The 15757-nt window shown below is 45.1% G+C and overlaps 1 protein-coding gene across 1 annotated transcript in view; it reads left to right on the forward strand.

Annotated features, from left to right (window-relative positions):
- Positions 1-15757, forward strand: part of Wdfy4 (WDFY family member 4) — a 247344-nt gene that overhangs the window by 61666 nt on the left and 169921 nt on the right. Inside the window, exon 13 of the mRNA XM_033761851.1 lies at positions 5978-6071. Coding sequence (XP_033617742.1) covers positions 5978-6071 — 94 coding nt within the window. The remainder of the gene's footprint in view (positions 1-5977; positions 6072-15757) is intronic.

Consider the following 15757-nt stretch of genomic DNA (forward strand, 5'->3'; position numbering starts at 1 on the left):
ACTTTTTTTTGGTACCTGAGCTAAATCCCCGCCTGATTTATATTTTTTCACTTCTAGTATATAGGAGTGTAATCAATTTTTACATGGCAACTATATTTTTAACTAAATTTAATATGTATCTAAGGACTTTGCTAAATTCAATTATTAGGTTTAAGAATTTAGTTCACTTTTTAAAACAGATTTATTGGGATCTTCTGTGTAGATAATCATATTGTCTGTAACTAGTGACATTTTACATTTTCTTTCCAATCTGTATGTTCCATTTTAATGTTGAATAGAAATGGAGAGGGTGAATATCTTTGTCTTATTCTTAATCATATGGAGAAAAATCTTCAGTCTTTTGCTCTCAAATATGAAATCAGCTATCGGTTTTAAATAGATATCTACTATCAGCTTATGAACAGTTGCTTCTAATTCACTGAAAGCTTTTATCATGAACAGATGTTGAATCTGCCAAATGCTTTCTCTCTATTAAATGATATGATCATGTGATTTTTCTTGTTTAGTTTATTAGTATAACGAATTACATTGACTGAATTTTGAGTATTCAACCTGCCTTGCATTTGTAAGATAAGCCAAAATGGCAATAATATATTTTTTATGTATAGTTTGATTTGATATGCTAATAGCTTGTTGAGGATTTTTCACCTATTGGTGGAAAAGGGATATTGGAATTTAATTTTCTTGTACTGTCTTTTTCTGCTTTTGAAATCAGAGTAATATGGCATCACAAAATTAGTTAGGAAGTGTTCCCTTCTCTTGTATTTTTAAAAGAAGTTTTATAGAATCAGTATTCTTTCTCTTTAAAATGGAGGTAGAATTCACTAGAGAAAACACTTAGCCTGAAGGTTTTCATGGGAAGGTTTTTAACTACATGTTCAGTTTTTGTAATAGCTATATAAATTATTCAGTTTATTTATTTCTTCTTGCTTGAGTTTTGGTACTTTGTGGCTTTGAAGGAGTTGCTGCATTTCATCTAAGTTGTCAAATTTATATGCACAAAGGTATTTGCAGTGTTTTCTTAGTATTCTTGCAATGTCTGGGGCTCCTATAGCAGTGTTCTGTCTGTCACTCTTGATATTGATCATTTGTGCTGTCTCCCCGTTTTTTTTTTTTTTTAGCTCAGCTAGTGATTCTCCAACTTTTAAAATATTTTCAAAGAAGGTGTGACCTTTAGAGACTGGCTTCTTTCTGCACGTGGCCTTTAAGTTTTACTTTGGTTATCTTCTCTATTTTTTTGTTTTTAATTTTATTGATTTTTGCTATCTTTTATTGCACTTTCTCCACTTGCTTTGGGTTTAATTTTCTCTTTTAAAAACAGCCTTTTTGGATAGAGTTAAAATTTTTGATTTGAATCCTTTTTCTTTTTTAATGAAAGCTTTTAATCCTATACATTTGTTTGGAGCACTGCTTCAGCAACATCTCACAAGTGTTTCTCTGTATATTCTTTTTATTTGAACTCAAAATATTTTAAAGGTTTTCTTGAAACTTCCTCTTTCATTCAACAGTTATTTAGAAGTATGTTGTTTAATTGTCAAGCTGAAGTTGTCTGTTATTTGTTTTTAATTTAATACTGAGTGGTGAGGGACCATATTTTGCATGATTTTATGTATTTGAGAGCTTCCATAGTTTGTTTTGGGATGCAGGGTATAGGCTCTTTTGACAAATGTCCCATGGGAACTACTTGAAAAGACTGTCTCTTCTGCAGTTGTTGTGTGGTGCATTGTCAGTTACATCAGTTGGTTGATGGAGCTGTTCAGTTCAATATCTTTGAGACTTCCTGTTTGCTAGTACCATCAATTACAGTAAAAGAACAATGAGGTCTTTGACTATCAGTGGAGATTTGGACTTTTATCCTTTTGGTCATATCAGTTTTTATGAATTTTTGTCACTGTCATTTGAAGTGTGTCACACTTTGGGGGTTACATCTCCTTTCATTGTTGTGCTATATAATTTGTTTATTTCTGCTAATCCTCCTCATTCTGAAACCTCTTTTTCAGAAATTAATAGAATTATGACATGATGAGTGTTAGCATGCTATACGATTTTTTTAACCTTTTATTTTATAATATAATAATGGATCTATTTGAATTCAGCCTTACTTTTTATTGGTTTTCTCTCTTTTTATTTGTTTTGTTCCCTTGTTTCTCTTTTCCTGCTTTTTTTGTGGATCATCTGAATATATTCTAGTTTTCCGTTTGAATTTGTCTATTGAATTTTTGCCTGTCTTTGTCTGGTGTTCTTAGTGTTTACAACAGAGATCACATAATATAATAATGGATCTATTTGAATTCAGCCTTACTTTTTATTGGTTTTCTCTCTTTTTATTTGTTTTGTTCCCTTGTTTCTCTTTTCCTGCTTTTTTTGTGGATCATCTGAATATATTCTAGTTTTCCGTTTGAATTTGTCTATTGAATTTTTGCCTGTCTTTGTCTGGTGTTCTTAGTGTTTACAACAGAGATCACAATCTTCATACTTAACTGTTAGCAGTCCCTATACAGTATAGTATTTACTCCTTCAAGTGGATTAGAGGAAGCTTCTCTCTACATGTGCCCTGGTCCACCCCTGTGTGTACAGAGAGGCCTTCGGTATGGCATTTAGGACATTTGTACTTCAGCCTTCATGCACATATTTAATGACTTAAGAGGAAAAATAGTATATACATTTATCCAAATATTCACCATTTCTGTTACTCTTTCTTCACTCTTGAAATACCAAGCTTCTTTTTATGATAGTTTCCCTACCATCTAAAGAACTTTGAAAATACTGCTTTTGGAATGAGTCTGATGGCAAGAAACTCTCTTTGTCTGTATTCATCTGGGCCTGGAGAAATAACTGGACAATCAAGACTAACTTCATCAGTGGGTTAATCCACTGATTAGCTGTCCATGTCTCAATGTGCTTTTAGGAGGTGGGGCTCAGTTGAAAGTAGTAAGTCTCCGAGGTGTGCCTTGGAAGGGTGTATCTTGTTCCCAGAACTTTGCTCCCTCTCTGGCTTTCCCCCTTTCTCTTTTTCTCTCCATCACAAGGTGAGCAGCCTTCCTCTATCACATCCTTCCACCATGATGTTCTGCCTCACTCTATACCTAAAATCAAAGAGACCTGGTTACCATAAACTGAAAGCTCTGAATCCGTAAGCCAAAATAAACTTTTCTTCCTCTAAGTTGCATTTCCTAGGTATTTTGTCACAGTGATACAAAGGTGACTGACACAGTATGGAATTAATTCTGTGTGTTTCCTCAGAGCACTTTAAAAATCCTGTTCTCCTACCTCTGCTTTCTCATGAGAAAATATACAGTCATTCGAACTGCTGTTCCCCTGTCTGCAATGTGTTGTTTTTCTCTGATTGCTTTGAAGATTTCCTCATTTCTTGATTTATCAATTTACCAATGATGTGGCTGGCAGGGATTTCTATGTTTATATTGTTTGGATTCTGCCAAGCTTCTTGAATCTTTAAGGTTAGGTATTTCATTGAATTTGAGGAAAGAATGCATAAAAATTTATGAGTCATACTTTTCTTTTGTATCCCAGTAACCAGCGAGTTAGATGCTTTGGTGTTATGACAAATGGCCTAGAGACTGTGTATTAAAAATTTTTTTCCCTCCTTGTTGTATAGTTTGAGCAATATCTATTGGTCTATCTTCAAGTTTATGGATTTTTCTCTTTCTTTTCATTCTTCTATTCAGTGAGATTTAAAAAAAATCAGCCACTGCATTCTTTAGTCCTTAAATACATGGTTGATTATTCTCATTGCTTCTGTTTCTTGACTTTTTTTGTCTCTCTATTCATTTCAAAAGGGCTCATTCTTACTTCTTGGGGTTTGGTTAATAATAACTGCTTTAAAGATTTTATTAGAAAGTTCTATCATAAGCTTTATCTAAGCATTGGTGTCTGTAGATAGTCTTTTTTTCTGTGTGAAATATTGACATTTTTTTGGTTCATTCTATGTTGAGTAATTTTGGGCTGTATTATGGACATTTTGGTATTCTCTGATCAGCTCTGACTCTTGTTAACATTTTATGGAGAATATTGATTGTTTTGTTTCAGCAGACAACTGCCCCATCTTGGTTTGGGTCCTAGATTTCTCCCCACCTGCTGCAATCCATGGTTTCAGTGTTAGGACAATTTTTGAGGGCTTTGTAGGTTGATCTGAATTGTAAATTGTGATAAAAAACTATCATGAATGCTTAAATTAAAAATAACCCTTACAGTAAAAGACGCATTGCCATTAATCCCTTTCAAAATACTCCTCACTTTGAACACATTTATCCCATTATCCTTGCCACTTTCTGAAGCAGGTCTGGAAGTCCTCTTCCCTGAGTGTCTTTAGTTGTCTAGTCCTGGCTGCCTCAGTGTCCCAAGTGGATTAAAAATGTTTCCCTTTCACAGTCATTTTGACTTTGGGGAAGAGCCGGAAGTCACATGGTGCCAGACCTGGTGAGTAAGATGGGTGAGGACTCACTGTGATACTTTTACGAGCCTGCCTTTCTGTTGGATGGCACTTGGCGGCAGCATATTTTTAATAACGTTTCTTAAAGATACTCCAGAAGGAGGAGTTCCAGAATTGCTGCAGTGGCAAATAAACAATGGGATAAATGTGTTTGAGGAGAAGTGGAGTGTTTAGGAGATTCATGGCAATGTGTCTTTTACTGGAATAAAAATTTTAAATTACAAATGTACTGGATATTTTGATCACAGCTTGTGTTTCCCACTCCCCTTGTGCAGTAGTGGGTGATGGGACATGTTTATCCCTGCTATGGTGAGAGCCGTACACAGAGCCAAGCAGAGGTGATCGTTCGACTTAGTGGTTACACTGTTCTCAGCCTCTTCTTCATCCTCTCACTGACATTTTCTTACTCCCCGGGGTCTTCTTTCTTCTCTGTCTAAGAAGCTGGATGGGGGATTTAGTTTTTGTTCTTCCACCACACTGCATTTGTCTTTGCTGCAAAAGCAGAGAGAGGAGAAAGGGAAGGTAACTTCACCTATGCTCTTGTGAAGCCCATCTCCTGGGCAGGGAGCAGAAACCTTCCTGGAGTTTGTGCTGCTCCTGTGGGAGTTACCACGGTGGGGTGGGAGAGAATGACCCAGGACATCTCAGAAGCTTCCTCCTTGTCCCCAGGATGAGAAGTAGTAGGCTCTCTTGGAACTCTCTTCTCCCACCTGCCCCTGGTGCAGAGTTCTGGGTTCCAGGCTCCCTGTGCTTCTACACCAGGTGATGCTGGAAGGGGAGGCCCAGGAAAGTCACTGCCAGTTCCATGGTTCTTCCAGTTTGGTTTTCTTGTCTGCAGCCATTGGTTTTCAGAGTCCTGAGCTGTCCCCAAAGTTTTTTTTTTTTTTTTAATTAGTCCCTGCTTCAAGTATAATGTCATTGGTTTTCAGAGTCCTCAGAGCTGACCCCAAAGTTTTTTTTTTTTTTTTTTAATTAGTCCCTGCTTACAGTACGTAATGATTGCATTCACCATGCGGAATGGGCACATGTGTATAACACAGCTTAATTCTTTATCTCCTTCCTTCCCCTTTCTCACCCTGTCCCCTTCCCTTTTGCCAAAGATTTATTTCCCTGTCTCCTATTGTCTGTATTTTAATGTGCTCTTTAATTTATTGTATGATGACCACTGTGAAGGCATCCGGGAGTGCATGTGTGTGTGTGAGACCTTGCTCATCTCCCTTGAACCTGGAGAGAAGGGAAGAGGCCAGGGACCTGACTTCCACTAAGCTTCTGCTCTGTGCTGGGGCCTATGCCTTCAAGTACCGAGGCCCTGCTCTGTGCCTCCAGAGGAAACCGAGGGATGGTCTCCTCCATCATACAATGGGGGAAATAGGGCTTAGAAGGGTCAGCTCTGGGTCATCCAGGTAATTACACGGTGAACTGAAAATGCAGGTCACAAACTGTTCAGAAAGAAAGACCCCGAAGATGCCGTGACACGAGAGACAAAGAGGGCTCCTGCCTGATGCCCTGCTCTCTCTGTCTCTAAAGGTTGGATGAAGGGAACGCCGTGATCGTGCAACCTGGGATGGTGTGCATCATGGTGAGGCTGCTGCCCCAGCTGTACCATAAAGACCACCCACAGGTACTGTATGGGCACATATCTTCTGCTCGTGTCCCATGGCTGACCTTTCAAGCTCCTCTGGCACAAGACTCTTTTTTTTTTTTTTGCCTCCACGGTTAGTACTTTTTGCACCCACCCTTCCAAGGCCATTCAAAGTGGGTCACTTTTGTTGGTAAAGTGATCTTCTAAAAGCAAAAGGTGAACAGTGCGTGACTAAAAATGACTGAACACTTAGGAGTAGCCAGATGCTATGCACAGACCTGCCACGGGTGGTACCAGCAGGCCCTGGTGATGGATACTGGCTGAGACTTGGCCTTGTGTGCAGATGGGTGTGCAGGGCTAACCAGAGGGAAACAGACTGTCCCCATAAGGCTGCATCTGTGGTTGGGACAGGGAGGTGGGGACATGCAGGGTATGACATTAATACGCACACAGATCAAAGCATAATCGCAGATGATAGTAAGGGGAAACAGTGATGGGAGAGGATGATGGTATGGATATGGGGAGGCTAATTTGAGCAAAGGGGTGGAGGTCAGGGAAACTGTTTTGATGTGTCAAGGCAGTGAGCCATAAGTAGCTATTAACCAGCTGGAAGGAGCTGCGGCAGATAGGAGATGCCACCCAGTGTAATGAGGTTCTCTGGGGTGAGGGAGGATGGCAGGCATAGGGTCTGTGTGTTAAATAGCATTGTGGCTGTCTGACAGGGAATGCAGTGGGCAGTGGCTGGGAAGCTGTGTCCACAGTCAAGGCCATGCATGGTGGGCACTGGGTTTGGATGGTATCTGCGGAAAGGGGTGGAGACAGGAGTCAGGGAACCTGCTTGGAGACAGAACTGACAGAATTGTGGCTCCCAGGGGACAGGGGTACAAAGAATGGGAAGATAGAAGGACCAAGGAGAGGCAGGCTTCTGTGCTGACAGAAGGCCGAATGCCTGGACAGAGAGGCAGTGTGGCATGGAGCACTGGGCTGGGGACAGCATGGGGGAGGCATGGGACAACAGAACAGGTGGGGTCTGGATGAATTGTCAATTTGAAGATTGCATCTCTTAGAAGCTCCAAGAGCTAAGCTAGGAAAGTTGAGGAAGGTGTGGAAAGTGCACCTTTCACAGTGACCAGCAGCGAGGACAGGAAGCCGATGAAAGGGGCAGCCGCAAGGAACCTGGCCAAAGCTCAGTGCTGTCCTCATGGCTGCTTTCTTTCAAGTTATCATCCTGACAACTTGGATGACTCTGAGGGTTTCAGTTGGGCTGGTGTTAAGTCTGGTCCCACCTGCTGGCAGTTCCCTGGGCGTGGCACCTGTAGAAGGTACAGTTGAAAAAGAGACGGTTTGTTTTAGGGAGCAATGACAACTATTTAGCATTATTAATCACACCCTCAGGTGGAACTGAGGTGAAGCCCAGATGGGGCAACCAGAACTGTTCCCTCCGAGGACAATCTGTAGTATTTGGTGCAGAAGTTAAAAAAGGCCCAAATTAGTTCAGTGGCCACATGTCTTGTGGTGACTTCCTGTTCTGCTTTCTGTTCCTCTGTGGGAGAGTGAAGGCACAGGGTCACGGCACCAGTGTAAAGGGACATGTGCCCTGGTGTAATGGCCATCCTCACCAGTCCCGTGGGAGAGAAGCAGGTCGAGTGGGATGGGATAAAATTTAATGATGACCCCATCATTGCGCTCATGGCTGCACAAGGACATGCCACTCAGTGACAGACCCCTTTGTGACACTGACAACAAATTATATTTCGTGGTGATATCATAGCCATCTTGGCTTGTGTAAGTGCTCTCAACAGTAGCATTGCCCAACAATGGATTTCCCAGGATATGTCTGGTTGTTGCATGGCTGTTTCCCCTGATCTGTGAGTCAACAGGGATGGGTTCTGCTCCGCACGGTCCTGGCCTGGCTGGGCTGCCCATGCAGGCTCTGTCTCTCACAGAACCAGCACCTCTGAGAGGCAGTTGCCATGGCTCAGCTGGGTAGTGGACCTGTTCACATTGCCACAGGACCCTGCATCTCCTCTCTGTGGCCCTCTCCATCTGGCCTGTCCCTGTGCCTCGAGAGGATGGTCTGGGGGAACACAGCAGCTAAGGACTCCTGGTGCAAGAGGCAGGAGCTTCCAGCATTCTGGAGCCAGGCTGGGGATAATCCCACATTGCTTCTGCAGCATCCTGGTGGTACCTGGGGCTCAGAGAGTCATCCAGCTATCTAAGGTTCTGCAGCAGGTAAAGGGAAGCTCTGAAGCTCCCTGCAGCTCAAGCTCAGAATGTGCTTGGTGAGTAGTCTCTGGGCTTTACAGTGCTCCTGAAATGGAGGGTCACACATGCTGGGTGTTGCACACTGCTGTAATGCTTTTGCCTTAGCGCAAGGTTGTCCAACTGCCTGAGCTGGTGGTTCAGATGGCCTTGGTAGTGGAGCTGCTGGATGAACTCTGCAAAAGTCCACTGGTGACTGATGCAGTGATATAGGACTGATAGATAGTGGCCATCCTGCTGTCTCTTTTGTGCATGGAAACTCCTCGGAAGAGTCTGAGTTTCAGGTGTGCTCTAAGTTGTCTCACCACTGTGTGGGAAAAACCTTCTATGCTTTGCTCATCCCGAGGTAGTAACTGGGCAAATCAAGAATGCAAATAGGAATTCCATTGGGTGCAACACCATCCTCCATTCAGGTCACAGTGAGTAATTTTGGAACAGTTGGACTCTCCCTCCTTGTCTCTCAAATATGCAAATGAAAGGTAGTGGTGCATTTTTCAGAGATATTTTCTGCAGATGCCAAATCAGCAGCCATTAAAAGTTGGATAATTACAGTAATTAATTTCTAAAAGGGGTGGGTGGGGGGAACCTCATCATAACAAGTAGAACAGTAAATTAAATGAGAAATGAGACCTCTGAAGAAATGCTGAAGCTAAGAGGACTGGGAGCCTGTGTGGCCTGGGTGCGGGAAGGGCATGGGGGCTCAGTAGGTGGCAGTGTTACTAAGAGGATGAGTGTGAGTGCTTTCCGGTCTGCTGGACACTTGCTGCTCTCTTCACCCCCTCTCCTTCACTCGAAGCTCTCTCTCCCTCCCTTTGGATAAGAAGTGGTGGGCTTCCAGGTTGTGATGTCATCATAGAGGCCAAAACTTAAATCACCTTGCGACTGTCCTGTTTCCGCTCATTTCCAACAAGGACTAAAGTTGGAGGAGCTCTGCACATGGCCCTCCAGTGGGGTTTTTTTTTTTTTTTCCTTTTCCAAAATGCCAGCACAGCAAGCTGCTCTCTGGAAAAGACAATCCAGCTGTTTTTCTATCTCTGGCACTCTTGTCCTTATTAAAAACTGGGAACTGGAAATGGCACTGTGCAGGAGGCAAAAATGGAGTGAAGCTCAGTGTTCTTAGAGCAGAATTGGCCCCAGCAAGCACACAGTCAATGGGAAGCAGATGCTTTCCCTTCCCACATGCTCAGCAGCCATGGGGTGGTGATTGTGACTCACAGGGTAGAGGCCCCATCTATGTGGCACAGGTGTGTGTCAATCAGTGAGTGAGGCTTTAAGGAAAAGACTGGTCCATCCAGATCAGACTGAGCAGAAGAGAGGAGAAGGCCAGATGCAGAGATGTGCAGACGAAGATGCCCATTTGGGGATTCTGCTCAGTGGGGCCTGATGGTGTGAGTGCAAAGCAGTGAGTGGGGCTGGAAAGGGCATCCAGGCCACATTGAGAAGGGCCTTGAGTGCTGAGCTAAGACAGCTGAACTTTATTGGGTTACTATTCATCAACATCATCGGCATCCTTATGAACACACTGAGGGCAGAGCAGACTCTGAAGAAAGCAGGTCATGTCAGACTTCAGCCATGCCACTCAGCAGTCATCGAGCCCTGGGAATGTCCTGCAGCCTTTTGCCCCTTCACTGTGTGTGGGGTTGGGGTGACAGAGTCCTTGTCCTAGGCATCGTTGGGAGAGTTGCATGAAACTGGGTTGGGCTCTGGGGCCAAGGAGCCTTTGGCAGGCAGCTGGGTGCTCTCGTTAAACCTTGTAGCTCCCTGCTCAGCAGCTGGACACTTCCCCAGCACTCACAACTGCATCCCTAGCAGACCCTGAGAGGTGGGTACCAGTGTTCCTGCTTTGCAGATGCAAGCTGGGGACTTGCAGCCACAAACAGAGTTGACACCATTGCCAGGTGGTGGCTGTGTATGCTGATGGAGGTCAGGACCCCTGCCACCCAGGCAACCTTTCCTGAGACAGCAGTGACCAGGTCAGACCTGGACATTGCAGAGTCCGTGTGGGTTCTCAGTCTGCCCTCCAGTCACCACTGGGGCCTGGCAGCCACCTACAAAGAGGCTGGTGCCATGGAAACTCCTGCAGCCCAAGGAACAGGAAGGAGAAGTGGGAGCTGCGCTGATGTCAATACATCTGTGCCTAAATTTGGAAAACCCATCATTTTCTGGAATCTGCTATATTCAAATACATTGAACTAATCATATGGGTTTCAAATAACTAAAATATTGATGACACTAACAGCCAAGGTAAATCACAAGGGTTGATTGGAAAGAGACATTTCCTCTAACTGGGATATTGGCAGAGGAAGATCCTTGCTCTGTTAGATTGTAACACAACAGATACTCAAATATCTTGTTTTTTTATGTGCTTTCTGAGCCCTGTCCTTCAAATATTGCTATTATTCTTGGGTTAAAAATTTCATATCTTTGTAAAAAATCCAGATGATTTCTCAGGGCAGCCTCTTACCCAGAGCAGAAGGTGGAAATGGGACAGAGCCAGAGCCAGCTATTGGGGTAAAGGAATGATGGCTGGGAATCACAGTTGGATCTCAGGGCTCTAGCTGAAATTGAGCAAATTTTCTGTGAGTTCCTTTCTTGCCTTTACTTAAATGACTTATGCAGACCACTTGCTCTGTCTGCACCTCAATTTTATCTGCTCTGCTCTGAGTTGCTGGATCACAGGTCTTAGGCAGAGAGCTAATGGAAATGAGGTCAGGTGTCACGATGAGGCAGGTGAGGGTCGCAGACAGAAAACTTGATCTCCTGTTAACCAGGGGGAGCCAGCTCACAGAACAACCAAAGGATGCACAGCAAGTTCAAGGCTTCTGTCGGCCACCAGTCTTTGACCCTCATCAGACCCTAAATTCCTTTCCAGTTCCTCTCTCTTATAGTGAACACAGGATTCACCATCAGAGTTATGAGCTTCAGAGAAGGAAGACCTGGGTTGAGAGGTCAGCTTTGTCCCTCGTTGGTTACAGGACCTTGGGATGTTCAAGTCTCAATGGCCTCATCTGCAAAGTGGGCATGACAATGTGGTCCTGTGGATAGGTGGTGATGTGGTTGTAAAGTCCTTGGCATACTCTCTATGCCCTGCTTGTGCCCACGTCATGGGTTCTGGCCCTACCATAGCTACTTTCTGCCCTTCTGGCATTGACAGACTGTGTTTTTAGGAGTGTGGGTCCTGGTGGATACACTGCTGGAAATATTAATGGAAGGTAATACATTCTAGTTATAATTCCACCCGACACACTATTGATCAACTGATACTAGAAGGCCGCTACTGAACCATGTGTTACTGTCTACTTGTGAGTCAGAACACTCTGGTACTTCCTTCCCTTGGTCCAGTACTTTGTGGGTGACCTGACTAAGTTCAGATGGCAGCCAGCTCGCATCTGGAGAAAGGGTTAAATATGAGGTAGCACAAAGGGGAGGGAAGTTCCAACCATCTTGAGCAAAGTGTCAGAATTCATCAGGGCACAACTCAGCAGAGACAGCCAGGCCTGTACCTGGGCCTCAGGCATATTCACACATGGCAAAAGACAGAGCTCCCAGGTAGGTGAGGACCTGGCATGGTGAATTCCACTTGAGGGAGGTAGCAGCAACAGGCCAGCTGGATGGTGAGATGCTGAGCTGGTGCATAGCCATGTCTGTGCCGAGGACTCCTGGAACATTAGGCCCAGGCTTGGGGGTCAGAGCAGGAAGGCTGAGGTTCCAGGCCTGGTGGGGATGTTGGATACCATTTTGGGGCAGGCTAGGCCTAGGACTGGAGTGTGGAGTGAGTGCAGTGGTCAGAGGGTGGCCCTGTGGTCTGGGATCTGCTAGAGTTCAGCTCAGAGTCTCCAGCTTCTCAGGGGAACTTCACCAGAGTGGGGATGTATGTCTGCAATGGGCCCAAGAAAAAGGGCATGCTGGATCACCAGGCTGCTGTCCCTCCAGCACCAACAATCTGAGGAGCTCAGGGTCTGGGTTAAAGTCTCAGATTCCCCAGGAGCTTGGGTGGGTCCAGAGTGGGTCCCTTTGCACAGTGCCTCAGGGCCCTCATGTTGGGGCTTTGTCCTATGTGATGTCAGGCTTCCCCAAAAGTCCTCCTGGCCTCTGCACATGCTGTTCTTTCATCAGGAAGACCACTTCGCTCCTGGCCTCCTACCTCTCCCTTCACTATCCTTCAACATCTGAATGCTATGTGGCCAGGCTTCCAGTAGGTACACCTCTGTGTCCTACAGCCCCCTGAGCTTGCACTTATGAGTCAGCTGTCATTTTGAGGGTAGAGAAAGACACAAGAGAAGTAAAGGTGCAGGGTCTTTGTCTCAGGCTTACCATGGTGAGGGGCTGGGGGAGGAAGAGGAGAAGGGGAGGACAGAGGAAGAGAGAACCAAGTATGGTGTGATATTCCACCACAATTGAAGTGTGGACATGGTACTGGTCGGGAAAGTCCGAGAGGTTTCTGGGAAGAGAGGATGTGTGAGTTATTCCCTGAATAAAGGGCAGCATTTCAGCAAGAGGATGGGATTGGAACAGAGCACCCCAATCTTGAACATCTGCCTTCAAGGGTGAGAATGTCACTGTGGCTGGAGGATAGGGTGGACCAAAGTGGAGGATGGGAAGTCACAACAGAAGACAGAAATATTCTGTGAATAGAAGTTCCATGGCTTCTGCTGCCAGGAGGCACTGGCCATCATATACACATGATCCAAAAAAGAGGCAGAGGATTTGAAGCAGGCACAGTTCATCAACCTGTGTGCTGGTCTCTACTGTCTGTCTGAGCACATGGAGGAAGCAGACCCTTTAGGCCTGGGTCCTGCTTGTTTGGTGAGAGTTGAGTTCTGTCAAACCCCAAGGCCACCAGCTCCTGAGCCTGCATGAGCCAGTGTGCAGGTCTGGGCCAACACAGAAAACTCGGGCTCATGTAGGGAGCAGACTGATTCTAGGAAAGCGAAGGTAAAACCAACACACCTGTCAAGTCCCGATCACTGTGAGCTGTTTGTTCCTGGCACTCTTTTTACCATCTTTGGTAATGTATGGAACTAAGATTGCTCAAAGCCCAGCATGCCTCTTCCAAAGTCATCAAATAAAGAACATTACAAACAAAATGGAGAAAACAATGAATCTAAACCCAGGTAGCTCATAAAGTTTCCAGTTTTTTAGGATGTCTGGGGAAGATGATGTTAGGCCTAGTAGATTTCTGTCTGTCAGGACAACATGGTCAAATCCAGAAGCTGCACTGTGGACTGATGTATCTGACCCCCCAGCCTCCTTGGAAGCACCCACTTTATTTACTGTAACAGAATCCCCGAGGCTGTGTTCTGTGGAAAGAAAAGGTTCATGCAGGTCAGTTCTGAAGGTTCAAGGGCATGGCATTGGCCTAGGCTCAGCTCTGCAGAGGAGTGCAAAGTAGATGATAGAGTGACAGAGGGAGAGGACACATGGTGAGAGACCACCACCTCCAATGACCTACAGGTCTCCCACAGGCCCCGCCCATTAAGGTACCAACTCACCATGCTGCGGACCAAGCTTCTTGGGGCATAAACCACATCTGAACTGCAGGACCCAGGACCCAGGAACCTCAGGACCCAGGCTATCATCCCACCAGAACCTGGCCCTTACTGGACTGTGGGACCAGATGAATCTGGCCCAGGAAAGAGAGTGGGACAGGGTCAGGATGAGGTGTGGACTGTCAAGGGAAGACAGCAGAAAGTGCCTCAGATGCCTGCAGTCACTCTGTGCCCATCTGCCTGAAGGTCCTGTAGCTGCCTGCCTGCGACCTCATGCCCTGACACTGAGTCCTGATTGAATACGACCCCTTCCTGCATGGGAAGTCGGCTGCGTTAGGAAAATCAATCCCACTGTAGGAGGAACCAGACTGGTTTCCTGCTACTGCTCACATTTTCACTAAAACCCTACTTTACTGGAACCAACACTGAAAAAAAAAAGCAGCACATTTTATTCAAAACTAGGCAATATGGGTATTGACAGAGCTACAGCGATAATGAGGGTGATCAATTTTCCCTCCTCCATAATGGGGCATTGAGCAGTTTTGGAGTAAACTTGTGACACCATTAGACAAGATCAGCATTTCTCCCTTCTGAAAATTTTTCCTTTCTTCCTCTCTTTTTTCCTTTTTTTAACATTTAAATTTTAAGTATTATTGTTCGGTTGAAAAAAAAAAGCAACAACAAAAAAATCAAAACCAAAAGTTCCCAAAGCAATAAGCAAAGTGCTGGTAATAAAAAACTGGAGATTATAGGCATTTCTTTTTAGTTCTTATTAATAATACATCATGATGTTATTTTTGCATCTTGCTTCATACAGACCGTCTCCCCAACTTTCATCCCGAATTAAGAGTGCAGTTACCAAATGAAATAACCTGGGTCTGGAGGACAGAGAGCTCAGGGTAGGATGGTGTCCGTCCCTCTTCTGCCTGGAGCAGATGGGAAAGGAAGGGGAGGGTGCAGGAGACATGGTCACAATATCACAGGAAAGGCTCGGAGTAGTCAAAGAGATCAGTGGCTTCACTATGAGGAGTCCTCACAGCAAAAGCAATGGCATTGGAGTTGCTGGACACAAACCAGCTCTGGCAGGTCTCCCTCTGGCTGCTGGTCCCCAAGGGGCTGGGGCTGTGCACCTAGCAGCTCAGGCTGGCTGTACAGATGTTACATTTAAAGGGAAGGGGCCTCCTGTGGTCCAGAGACAGTTTGCACCTCCAGGATCCCAGAATGTGGTGGGAGAGGTGGTGCTTGCTGGAAGAATGAATTCGGTTCTTACGGGACACCCATGGGTTCATGAGCGAGGGCTCCTACAAAAGAGCGTGTTGGGCCTCTCTTCACCTCCTGCTTCTAGTCTCATCATGGGATCACTCCCTCTTGCTAAGTTTCCTAGGCTAGTTGATTGAACTTGTGAGCCTCCTTCCTCAGCTTCCTAGCATGATGGGATTACAGGTGAGTGTCTCCAAGCTTGGCTTTATTTTTTTATATAAGAAGGAGACCATTAAAAATAAGGATGCACTCTATTTGCCCAAATAATTACAGAGCCTGCTCTGTGCTTTCTCATCTACATACATCAACGGGCATAAAGTGAGGGAGGGAGCTTGAAATCCAGCAGAGGGCAGGGTGAGAGCTCAGTGTCTCCAGGATAAGGTCAGGACCAGAGGTAGACAGGGGATACAGGAGCGGAGGAGCTGACACATGGGTGGGCCTGTGCCATTGGGACCACTGCACCTGCTGCAGCTGGTGGAGTGTGTGTGTATATGTGTGTGCACATGTGTGTGTCTGTGGGGGTCCTTCTGGTAGGCTCACACACTCAGGTGGACTCAACTCATCATACCGGTGGTGTAAACACAGGAACCCAGTGAGGCAAGTGTGGAACCACTTTGACAGGCAGCTACCGCCCAGCCCTAATGTTTGGATTGTTACATATTTGAGGGGCCACAAGGCTGGATTGTTGTATGGAAATGCAGACTTTTCTACATC

The sequence above is a fragment of the Fukomys damarensis genome, unplaced genomic scaffold (genome assembly GCF_012274545.1).
Source record: "Fukomys damarensis isolate Sample0158 unplaced genomic scaffold, DMR_v1.0_HiC HiC_scaffold_1, whole genome shotgun sequence".
In the NCBI taxonomy this organism is placed as follows: Eukaryota; Metazoa; Chordata; class Mammalia; order Rodentia; family Bathyergidae; genus Fukomys; species Fukomys damarensis.